Source organism: Micropterus salmoides, unplaced genomic scaffold, assembly GCF_014851395.1.
Source record: "Micropterus salmoides isolate LMB-PRFRI ecotype aquatic unplaced genomic scaffold, ASM1485139v1 Ms_hic_scaffold_17, whole genome shotgun sequence".
Lineage (NCBI taxonomy): Eukaryota > Metazoa > Chordata > Actinopteri > Centrarchiformes > Centrarchidae > Micropterus > Micropterus salmoides.
This window is the reverse complement of record NW_024040817.1, coordinates 26023569-26035800: the sequence shown is the minus strand read 5'-3', so window position 1 is coordinate 26035800 and position 12232 is coordinate 26023569. Positions and strand designations below refer to the sequence as shown.

Sequence of the window (12232 nt, the reverse complement as noted above, 5' to 3'; positions counted from 1 at the left end):
GTACATTGCAGAGCGTGCAGAGCAGGAAGCTGCTGGATTGAGTGTGACTTTGTTATTTCCGTGTGGCCCTCACACTTAAATCTACACACTTTTTCATGATGTTCATAATTACTGGTTTTCAGGTTTTTCGTTTACCATAATGCACCAATGTAGAGTGAAAACACCAGCATCACCTCACTTGCATCTGTTGATACTGCCTGCTGTGTGATGTAATGATGTGAGCTGGTGTTGTAATGATTTGTAAATAACAGGTTGTGTGAGCTGTGTTTGGGTGGGTTTGCTCTCCGCTACATCCCTGCTCACCACACTGCAGTCTGACTAACACAACATGTTGTGGCTGCCTTTGTGTTTTCTCAGCATTTCCTTGCCCCCCTATTACACATTATCTAAATTTAGTCAATACTCATCCACAAGAACGTAACAAAGTTCTAAGTATATCCTTGCAAGCTTCACCTTGCAGCAGGGGAAAGGACACTGTGTTCCTTTTAACACACACACACACACACACACACACACACCTAGTTCGTCTTTCTTCCAGTGGAGTCTGACAGGAATGAGGTCAGACACACCGATCCTCATTGCACATTATTATTATTATTACCCGTTTTTTTTATTCAGCCAATGGCAAGCCAAGGGGAGTGGCTTCACTGAAAATCAGGATGGAGACAGAAGCTGATTGGCTTTTATATCTCGCGATGAGGGTATAAAACGGCGAGGTTCTCGTTGTTGTGTTTACAGTAATATTACAGAGCGCGAAGGAAACAGGGAGACTATGAGAAAGCGCAGCTGCTTAATTCAACCACATGGTTCCTCAACCGCACAGACAAGCTGCGCTGCAGACAGCCAGGTTCACATAAGGGACTTGCACTGCTGTTGCCCACAGCGGCACGTTTTGAGCCTTGCAGGGCGAGTTTTCAGCCGCACAGGCAGTTGAAAGTTGCTGTTAAATAGTTTCGGGATTTCTTGTTTGTTTCCGTGAAGCGCACTGGTAACAGTTGAGACAGCAGACGTTTGCAAAACGGGCTGACCTGAAAAGAAGAGCCTTGGATGAACTTTTTAGCCCTGGCTTTAAAGCGCCTGAAATAAGAACAAGTGAGGAATATTTTTTGTGAAAGCCTAGGCATTTTTCGCACTCTAACTTTATCAAAGCACTGCACTGGACAGTGTTTCCAGACACTTGGAAGAAAGGATGGTGCAGCACATGAGCCAGACAGAGAGCGCCCACGCTCATTCCCCCGGCGGGGACTCAACGGACACGGGAGAAATGGACTTGGAGATGGATGCGTCTCCAACCCCCGAGTCGCCCTCCTCCGGGGTGCGGAGCGACTTGGCGTGGTGCAAAACTCCGACGGGGCACATCAAGAGACCCATGAACGCGTTCATGGTCTGGTCCCAGATAGAGCGGAGGAAGATTATGGAGCAGTCGCCGGACATGCACAACGCGGAGATCTCCAAGCGACTTGGGAAGCGTTGGAAGCTGCTGAAAGATACAGACAAGATCCCGTTCATCCGCGAGGCGGAGCGGCTGAGACTCAAACATATGGCCGACTACCCAGACTACAAGTACCGGCCCAGGAAGAAGGTCAAGTCGGGGAGCGGAACGAGTAAGCAGGCGGACCGCGGGGAGAAAAGCGGGGAGCGCAGCGCAAAAGCCGGTGTGAAGCGAAGCCCAGCGTCTAAAGGAGTGAGCAGGACGCACAAACAAGCGGGCATGAAGACCGCTCCGGGGCAGGATTATGCGTCTCCCGGTGACCACCAGGCGCTCTTCAAATCCAGGTCAGTGTCTGGGGCTAGACAGATCCCGGAGAAGCGCACCGGAGAAGCGAGGCGCGGTCACATGTTCGGCGGGGCAGGCAGCCTGGAAAGCGGGCCTCCCTCAGTGGGAGTCCCAGCCAGTCCCACCCTGAGCAGCTCAACAGAGTCCAGCGACCCGCTCAGCCTGTACGATGAGCAGAGCCCGGCGGCCAGCGAGTCATCACACACCGCGCGCCTCAGGTACGCTCGCGCCTCCTCTCCAACACCGTCAGCCTCTCACTCTTCCTCATCTGTATCGTCCTCATCATCAGATGAAGAGTTTGAAGACGAGCGGCTCGACCTGAACCCGAGTCCCGGGTTTGAGAGCATGTCCCTGGGCGGCATGGGCTTCTCTGACGCAGAGCTGGACCGGGATTTGGACTGGAGCTTCGGGGAGTGCGGGGCGGGATCTCACTTCGACTTCCCCGACTACTGCACCCCGGAGGTCAGCGAGATGATCTCAGGAGACTGGCTGGAGTCCACCATCTCCAACCTGGTTTTCACCTACTGAAAAGGACCACGGTGGAGAGGAACCGTGAAGTCCCCCACGTTTTCAAATGTTCACCCCCCCTGACAGGCGTGTGCGTCCAAACCACAATATTTCCGCCATTCTTTCAATAAATAAGGGAGAGTGAAAACAGGAAAAGAAGCCTGTGTGCGCGTTAAAGCCCAGGTACGCGCCGCTCACAGACTTGGATAGCGCTTGGTGCGCTTGACGGGAACGCGCAGACGGGGGAAATGCTTAGTTTGCATTTGGACACAGAGGAGGAGTGAATGTAAGCAGAGAGCAGTGAAACACACGGACTTGAGCTCAAATGTTCAATCCAATCCGCAGAGGATGAGGACTGAGACTGAACTTTGAATATTCATGTTATTTTGGGTCGGGAAAAGGGACATTTACTAAAGAGCTCGTCATGTTGGGTTTTGTTTAAGATATAGCCAGTTCACATTGACCATCAAGTTGCTATTCAGGTGTAGTTTTTTTCCAAACTCAAAATAGTTTCAATATCAACAGGCATGCCCTCCGTGATAAGGAGGATTTTGTTGTTGTTAAATGCGTAAAAATGTTCATAGCTGCGTAATTACGCAAATGTGTGTGACCATAGGACACAATTCACGATCACCAGCTTCTCTTTCAACGGCAGGACTTTAAAACAAAGACTGACTCAAAACTTCAGAAACCCTTTTCTGAACCTTTTTAAACACTCAGTGCACAATTCAGGACCAATGTTCCCCGACGCGCATCCTTTCTGCCTAGTGCTTCAACTTTGTAGTTCCTCTGTGTCAGATGACGTTTTTTATATCGATGTATTTATACCGGCCAAACTTTTTTATACATAGAAGTATTGTCCTCGTACAGGTCTCGTTTGTGTTTGTGCACATACACCTGTCTGTATCCAGTGCGGAAGGGCTAGAAGTGTATCTTATTTAAAATGTCTGACGTCTCTCACTTTTAAGGAGATTTGAGTGTGTCATGATTTTCTACTTGTATTTTTGTACAAAATCTATAGAAAGGGGGTTTCCAGCAAGTGGGTAGCCCACAACATTGTTGTTTGGCTCTACATTGGTGTTTAGACGTGCAGAGGGGGAGGGGGGTTGTTTGGCACAATCTGACCTCACACAGTGTTTACAGTATTTACCCACATGCTTCTTAATGGCACAGTGACTCCAGTTTCACCAGCCAAGTAAACAAAGCTCCACTTAGGCTCCAAGTCTGAGTGGTGACTGTTTCCAGTACACATAGACCTAAAGTATATGAGTGAAAGATCCCAGAGAGTCACTGTTTGGATAGAGCTAATACCTCTGTGTGCTTTTTTCTTTATCAAGATAAGTTTTATTTGAACCACTGGATGGAATTTCACACTCATTCCACTTTGCCTAGATCTTGGAGGGAGGGAGATGTATGAAGTGCTTCATCTGTTATTGCGCAAATTGCATCAAAAAATAGTATTTAACCTTTCTGTACCTGTTGGCTAAGTATAGCAGGCTAATTGTTTTCCTATATTATGGCATGGCAAATAGCATTTGTATTTCAGATTCAGGTATATGTAGCTATAGCTGTTGTGTTTAAGATTTTTAAAAGAATAATAACATGAAGATATTTATGTAAACTGACTGTACTATAAGCAAAGATTGTGTGTTTTTATGTATGATGATGATGATGATGATCAACGACAGGCACTAGGACAGCCATCTTTGGACATCCATATGTTGAAGATGATTGTGGTCCAGGAGTTTCTTTTTTCCTTTTTTACCTTCAAGACATCTTTTCTATCGTCCTTTTTCTTTTTTCATTTGTGCAATATGCTGTGTATGATCATGTTTTGTCCAATCATGCCAATATCATTTGATGTTTATAGCTCAAAACCAGCCAATGTTTGGGTCAATCACTGCCTCTCAGACCTCTGTACAGATTGTCGTTTTTTTAAAATTTGTTTTTCTTTTCTTCCAAGAAGGAAATAAAATCAGCTGGAACTGAAAAGTACAAAGTGTCTTTCTCTTGTGGTTTTTCTCTCTCTGAACCTTTTTAAAGGAGCTAAAGTAGCCTACTATCAACGGGTTACCCTAACCTAAGTTTTATGTAGCACTGTGAACCAGGAGGAGACATCTGAAGCAGTCGTACATATTAAAGCCCCTTTTTTGTTCAAAGTGTGCTCAAGAAAATGTGAGCCCTCACATTCCATAGTGAAGCCTTATTCAAAAGATCCAATCGGGTGTCAGATGTTTGTGTGTTTGTGTGTGTGCATCTGCGTGTTTGCTGTAGGTAAGTGTGCAGCTGCAGACAGTGAATCAATAGCCAGCCGGTGAATTGATAGGAGTGGTCTCTTTCTCCCTCTCTTACTCCGTCTGATTTTACACGTGCAGAAAACGTGGCTGCCATGGAAACACTGTATCCAAGAGAGAGGGTGCAATCCGCTGTGCCACTGTGTGTGTGTGTGTGTGTGTGTGTGTGTGTGTGAGTGGGGGGGAGGGGGGAATAAGGGACACAGACTGATCCATCAGGGTGGGGTGGGGTGGGGTGAGGTGGGTAGGCGAGGGGGGTGTCAGACATTTCTGCAAGGCATGACTGGAATAAAGGAGGATGAGGAGGCGTGTGTGTCTGTCTGTCTGTGGGTGTGTGTGTGTGTGCCAATAGGAGGCAGGGGGAAGAGGGTGCAGAGGGGGGTGTTTGTCTGTCCTGGTGGATCGTGCAGGAGACTGCTCCCAAATCCAATTAATTCCTTCTGGATGCATTCATTTGTCTAGTACATCTGATGAGAAAGAGAGACCCCTAAGGTACAGTATTTAGTGTGTATCAATTTACGCCCTATTCCACACGAGACGTTGGTAATTATTTCCATCTCTCTCTCTCTGTCAGGAGAGCAGGGCCGTCTCCAGCTTTCCACTGACATGTCGGGCTGGGTAATGAGAAAGATAAGGCATGGTCATTACACACACCATCCCAAAGACAAGACGCCGGCCCCCAGATGTCTGCAATAAGCTTGACATCACACAGGAAATAGTGTGCGGGGTGTGTTTGAGGTGTGCCCTGTTTTAGAAAAAAAAAGAAGTCCGATCACCCTCAGAGTCTGATGGATACGAGGAGATAGAAAAGATGTCGATGCTCTCCTCACACACCCACATTCGCACACTGACCCAGATAAAGACACATGCATGAGTGTCAACAGATTTCAGACATTCATGAGAAGACTGGAGGTACTACACACTTGACCTTCATGGCTGATCACAGCATCTTCTTTGTTTCCTGTGTGAGGTTGAGAAAGATGAAGCCAGCGTGTCTGCTCAAAATACAGACCAAAACAAACAAGTGCAGTTCTAGTTAGTGTGCTGTAATTCAGAACTTTGTAGCAGAAGTGAAACTATTTGTCATGTTTGAGGTTTAATATGAAATGAATTTGTTTAACAAAAGAGTCTAAACTTTCTTCTTTGAAATGCTCTGTTCATTTTTCATAATCAAAGTAATTTGATATTTCTTATACTGTATTTTGTTCCACCAGTGATGAAAGTAACTAAATATATTTACTCAGTTACTGTGCTTGAATACAATTTTGAGGCACTTGCACAGGGTATTTCTAGTTTCTGGTGCTTTATACATATACACTGCAAACATATGATAAGCTTATATATTAAAATGCAGTTTTATAGATTAAACCCATGTGACCCCTTACATGTAAATGAGCTGTAAGTTCCATCATACAGACTTCAGTTTCCCCTCTAAACTTCTCAGATGGTTTTATTTTAAATAACCGTTTGAGTTCAAATTACCCAATTATTCCACAAAAAGTAAAGATTAGAGAAAAATCCCAAATACAAATTTGTGTTGGAGAATTTAGTTTTTCCCTTTTTTTCTGCCCCATGAATCACCTAAAATATTAAAGTCTTTTAGTCACAGTGCTCTTATCAAAAGAGTGCTTTACTTATACTTGAACTACATTTTTCTAATAATATGTTTTACTAGTGTTTTTAATGCTTGACCTTTATTTGTTATGGAGTATTTTCAGTGTGTTGCATTGGTACTTTTACTTTAGTAAATTATCTGAATTATAATTTTCTGAGTGTGTCTGTGTGTTTTAATATATGTCCCCTGTGTGAGAACAGGAAAAGGTTTAGTTTAGTCAAGTATCACATCAGATCCCCAAGAATATTACAGTGATAACATATAAGATGAACATACCATAAAGTGAGAAGAGATCACTGCTCCATGCTGTGCCGTCAAACTGTAAATCCCTATGGGACCATAATAGGAATAATATAGAATATTACATATTGATAGTAGACGAGACTGAAATACTATTAAGTCCTTATAAACCCACGTTTGATCATCACAGACGCTACAGGAATAACGCAGGAGTTTTATAGGGATTTTTTTTTGCACGCTGCCGGTGAAGTTGAAGGCGGGACAGAAAGTCATAAGGCATGCGGACAAAGAAATACACAAACACCGCTGTCATGGCATGCAGCTCAACTTTGTTTCATTGATTTTGTTGCGCTCCAGCGGTCTTTGCAGAGCTCGGAGGTTCGACTAAACCACATAGTTGGAATGTAATAATCCGATAGAGGTGTGGAGATAAAAAGTTTGAACAGTGAGCCTAAACTTTTATCCCGAGGCATGTGTCAGCGTTATTTGGAGACAAAGGAAAAGGATTTGAACCTGGGATGTTAATGTGTAAGGTTCGCAAAAAAGTGGAAATAGTTGGAAGCAAGAAGGACTTTGGCAGGTAGGCTGGAACCACCTCTCTACTATTAATAACGTGCTATAATACTTTCTTTTCTTTTCTTTTATCTTAAAGCAGTATGTCCATATGGCTTTTATTTTTCATGTCACCAAAGTTTCTTTTTTTAGAGATGGCTGTCATCTTAAATATAAAAAGAGTTCCTTTGGCTTCGAAGTTAGTAAAGAGTTATTTCAAAGGAGGGACTGCGTGTGTGTTTTTATTGTTGTATAAAAAGTGCTGTAAAGGTAGTTTGTAGGAGATCCGAGGATATCTGGTGCTAAATCTGGACTATAAAGGTAACTTCTGCCAGGCACGCTTCAGCTACTGCAGCCAGTACTAGATACCACTGCTTTAAGTTTTTTCCAGTTAATTATAGTGACATGCTGTTTGGAGTGCCTGCTTGCTGCCCAGTTTCAGCACAGCAGTGGCTGGACAGCGGCTGCCTGCAATGATGTGCGCGTGTGTGCGTCCGTGGTGTGTGCGTGTGTCTAAAAGAATTGTGCATGGAGCAATGGTTACAGTTTGTTTACCTAACCCATCTGATGGGTGGAGACTTGAGTGGACAGATGCACAGCGCACATTGCAGTACAATCCAATATAGTGGACAGTTACAGGACAGAGTTAAATTATGTCTGGCAGTGCAGGGGGGCATGTGTTTGCCCTAGGGGTCCTGGCTGGATAAACAGGGTAGTGGCCCCATTAAACTTCCAGATAAACTGTGGATTGACAAATCATGGCACTGCATCAGTTGTAAACATATGACTGTGGCTCTTTAATAGTGAGCTGCTTTTCATAATAAACAGTCTAAATATCAGTCATTGCAGCTCATGCACACATCACCACATCATAGAGTACATCTGTGTGTCTGTCAATAACAGAGCTAGTTAAAATAAATCCTGGCACCAGAGGCTTAGTGGTTGATGGGGATGTTGATTTAGGGACTGTACAAAAGTTACTCAGGTGGGGAGGGGGGGTGAACAATATGTTTCACTTTTAGAAAAAGCTAGGCCCTCTCCAGAGCTAATAATATTTTAATCGGCCCCTCCCATTGGAAGAAAACTACCCTCAATCAAATATCTTGAAATAATACAACCATGGGCCTATAGAATTCATTCAACTCATTTCACAATTAATAACCAATGGAAGCTAAATAATTTTAGGTGGTGTATGGCAATCTAAACCACAAGATCTTAAAGGTGGAGTTAGCGGTTCTGGAGAAATCCAACACCATGGCAAAAATCATGATATAGAGCAAACAACAACAAGGCAAGTAATGTAAAATAACGTTAGCTAAGTTGTGGGTTAGCATACTGTTGTTACAGTTACTGCTGCGAAGCTAACATTAAGCTAACACGCAGAGAGGATGAGACGATCCCAGAGCCAGCATAACAGCTCCAATCAGCGATATTCACAACTCTCCTGCTGCTATAGCTAACATCACAACAACAGCATGTCTTGGTGAACTACAAAGTCCGAATGTCTGCGGGCAAATAATGTTAGCGGACACACAAATGGAACGGCTGGAATAGTGTGTGCTCGGTCCAAGCCACTTTCTTTGTTTCGCATTTCCAGAGCCAGAGTACACACATTGGATTTTATTTTCAGTGCACACACAAAACGGACAGCTAGCTTGATTTGACAAAAAGACATGTTTTGGATTAGAAGAATTAAAGAATAATTTTCACACAGCCGCCAATTGTACAAAAACAAATTATATTGAAGAGATAATGTCACTTAGATCCACAAAGATCCAATGTTCTGTTTCTCTATTTGGCCATTTTTTATCTTGCAAGGTGAGAAAACAATAGAAAACTGCCTCCCCTTTGCTTCCAAAACAATTCAGACCTCCCTTAAGCAAAGAAATATAACCCTCATATTCTCACCACATCTTCCCCCATAATCATTTTTATAGTCCCTTACTGCTAAATTAGTTTGTTTGCGAGTACATTAAGTTCATAACTAACTATCTAAGCGACATGGGTGCAAGGAGAGTGAGTATAGACAGTGGCAAATAGCAGCAAGTCCTCACTATACGTGCTCATGAACGCCGTACACACAAGAGATGTTATCACTCCACCTACATCCAGACTTGGGCCTCAGCCTGCATTCAGACATTGTGGCACACTGTGTACAACAGAGAGAGAACTCATTGTTAAGCACTGTGCCGAAACAGTTTAGCATGATAGAGGAATTCTGAGTCATAGTGGTAGGTGTTGTACTGTATTACGCTTGAAAAGAAAGGGACATGTTCTGAGAACACTGATGCTTGGATCATAATTTCTAAAGGCTTACATGGCAGAGTGTACAGTCTGTTTCTGTACAGAGTAGAACACTGTGCAAACAATGTTGCGTAAGAAGTCATGTAAGTATTTATCTCCACAGACACAGACATTGTACTTTTTCTATTGTGATCTAGATCATATGGATCTGAGAAAACTGCATCCCGAGACAGGCGACCTACATGCAGCTTGAATTTAAATGCTCAAATTGGAATGTGTCATTGTTACTGTGACACAACCTAAATTACATCATCTCCTTGGACAGTTCTCATAAATTCAGCGCTCAGCTTGTCTGAGCTAGTGCCAACATGGAGGACAGCAAAATGCATAATGAAATAAAAAGGAAATTGTGCGACTTGTTAAGTAGATTCAATTCAGTTTAATTTAAAATTGCATCTGAAACTTTGTTCACACAGCCAAATACACATACCAGTGGGAAAGGATTCAGGTTATTTATAAAGACAAAGCCGTTCATTGCGAATGCGTTTACTCCCTGACAGTGGCACATCCAGCTTGGCTGTGCCTCCCACAGAACGCAATTGCCAGTGTGTGGGTGGGTGGGAAGACAGTGAGGGATCATGTCCTTGTCACATAGGTGGTGTGAACCTCCAAACCTGGTTAAGCAATTTAGCTGCAGGTGAAAAGAAGCAGCAGGTGACTGCTGGTTGGAGGACATGCTGACATGTTGCAGATCTTCCCACATATCTCCATGTAATCTGTGGGGTTTTTAAATGGTTTATTTAAAAGATGGAGGACTAAATCCACAAGCTAACACCAGGCTTTAGCCGTTGGAGATAGACATATCAAATGTTTATATTCCAAAGTTGAACTTATTTTAGTATGAAATTTTCTCCTATGTGTAGTGTTGTAGATTTACTTCATTGAGTTCAAAATCACCAAATTTGTAGATCCACAGCACCGTTAAATTGGGGACACCAAACTGAAGAAACATGAGGGGAAACAAAAATAAAAACAAATGTGTTTATAACAAATGGGATAAATGTAGATAGCAAACACACATGTGATGACTTTTCCATTGTTATTTTGCAGAGATGTGTTTTTTTTATTCTGCTGTCAAGTAGGTGCTACGAGTTATACCCTGAAAGAGGTAAATGCAGACATAGGCAGCAATTAAGCAGAATGCAGGAATGTGTGAAAGCAGACTACTAATAAATAGGATATGCTAAACAGCTCCTGTAGTAGGATTACAGCTCCATAGGGGCCTGAGGTGGTTGGAAGGCTGTCGATACCAGACGGAGGCAAACTGTTCAGGTGTTGTGGTTTGTTTTGCTCTCAGTGGATCAGTGCTGTCTCTCAGATGAAAGATTTTCATGAAACAGAGCAATAGGAGACGCGATGACAATCTCCCTTGTCCTTTCCTTCAGCTGGCTGCCCACTGAGCAGCAATACAGCTAGGCTTAGAGCCGAGGCAGACAGGAATGGAGGATGTGACGATGCTTTTGATTACTAACCCCAAGAACTGGTTGTGAAGCTATGAGCTACCTGCGGGGTCCTCTGGAAGAAAATCCTCTGGTGGGCTTTAGAAGATGTTCTCATGCTATTTGAGGGATGATAGTGGACTATCAAAACATTACAGACTGGGCTAAATTCACTGGTGAGCCGTTCATCTGCAAAGGATGATGAGCTGGTGGTTTCTTTTATAAATCAGTCCACCGTGTTTCCTGCAGGTTTCAGTGTTCAGCTCTAAGTTATTGTTCCTCCCCCATGGTGAGAGACTGTCCGGCTCCTTCTTATAAATGGACTTAAATGCATCACAGGCCTTACAGAGAATATATACTGTTTCATTCTTTCAATACGATAATTACATAAACATCTACACAATAGCATTTAGTTAAATGAGAAACCATTACCTGTGTACTTATCCTACGAAGTATGGTATTGTGTGCTTTCCACGCCTTGTGCTGCCTTAGGAGCACCACTTCAAGTAAGGTGCTACACGGACCAATAATTGTTCAGTGTTTGTGCTGCTTGACGGGAGCATTGCAGGAGGCACAGTCTGATGCTCAGGCAGCAGAGGAGGGGAAAGAGCAAAACATTTCTGTGATGCATTTTAGAGCAAAAGCAAGGGAGCAGCAAGTGCCGTCTTTGTATTAGGAATCATACCGCCCACTTAGACACGGACCGGACGAGATCAGGTACAGTACACTGGTTGTTACGGTTTATGTAGTAAATGTAATATGTAATGTACCATTGCTAATGATGGGATGGAAAAGAAGATTTTTGGAAATCAGCCCAGCAGTGCTATATGAACACCACTATTCTGACCTTGTGAATTTAAATTCAGGCCAGCGTGTATTGTTTAACTCACCCTGGATGAAAAAAACTGTAGTGAGGGCCAGAGAGTTTGTGAAGTTTTCATCCGTGCTTGAGCCAAGGGTGAAACGCTGCAAAAGGTCACTTTTGTTTAAAAATTCCCAGGGTCAGGGAGCAAAGAGATTTTTTATTTTTTTTAAAACTCAGTATCTAAATGTTGATCTATTCTGACTTTCGAGAGGAATAGGCTGTTTTGATTGTGGGCCACTACCTTAACAGCAGTTTAAAGTTCAAACATAGACTTTTGAAGCCCATTCCCAAATGAGGCCCCTGTGGCTATGGCCATGTTTCTGAGTGAATACTGAAATATGTCTGCTCAAAAGCGAAAAAAAAGAGTAATGCTACTCATTATGGTGACTCAAGGCAGTGGGTCTAATCTATTATCCTTTTTTTGTATTATTTTGTTTCCTCCAAATTGGCTTATTAAGGACACTCTTGTGTCCCACAGTGACCTCTGCACTCTAACTGCACAGTTTGTTACTCAAACAACATAGAAGTGTTTTGTCAAGATTGGCAAAATATATATAAAAAAATGAAAAATATGTTCAACAAATACCTTCTAGGTTGATGATGGATTAACTTAACTGTGCAAAGCTTCCTGTAAATATA

The 12232-nt window shown here is 43.1% G+C and overlaps 1 protein-coding gene across 1 annotated transcript; it reads left to right on the top strand.

Moving 5' to 3' along the window:
• The first annotated feature begins 736 nt into the window (after positions 1 to 736).
• On the top strand, positions 737 to 4279 carry sox4a (SRY-box transcription factor 4a). Its single transcript, XM_038725027.1, has one exon. The coding sequence runs from the start codon at positions 1190 to 1192 to the stop codon at positions 2303 to 2305; it is 1116 nt and encodes a 371-aa protein (XP_038580955.1). The 5' UTR covers positions 737 to 1189; the 3' UTR covers positions 2306 to 4279.
• The last annotated feature ends 7953 nt before the right edge of the window (positions 4280 to 12232 follow it).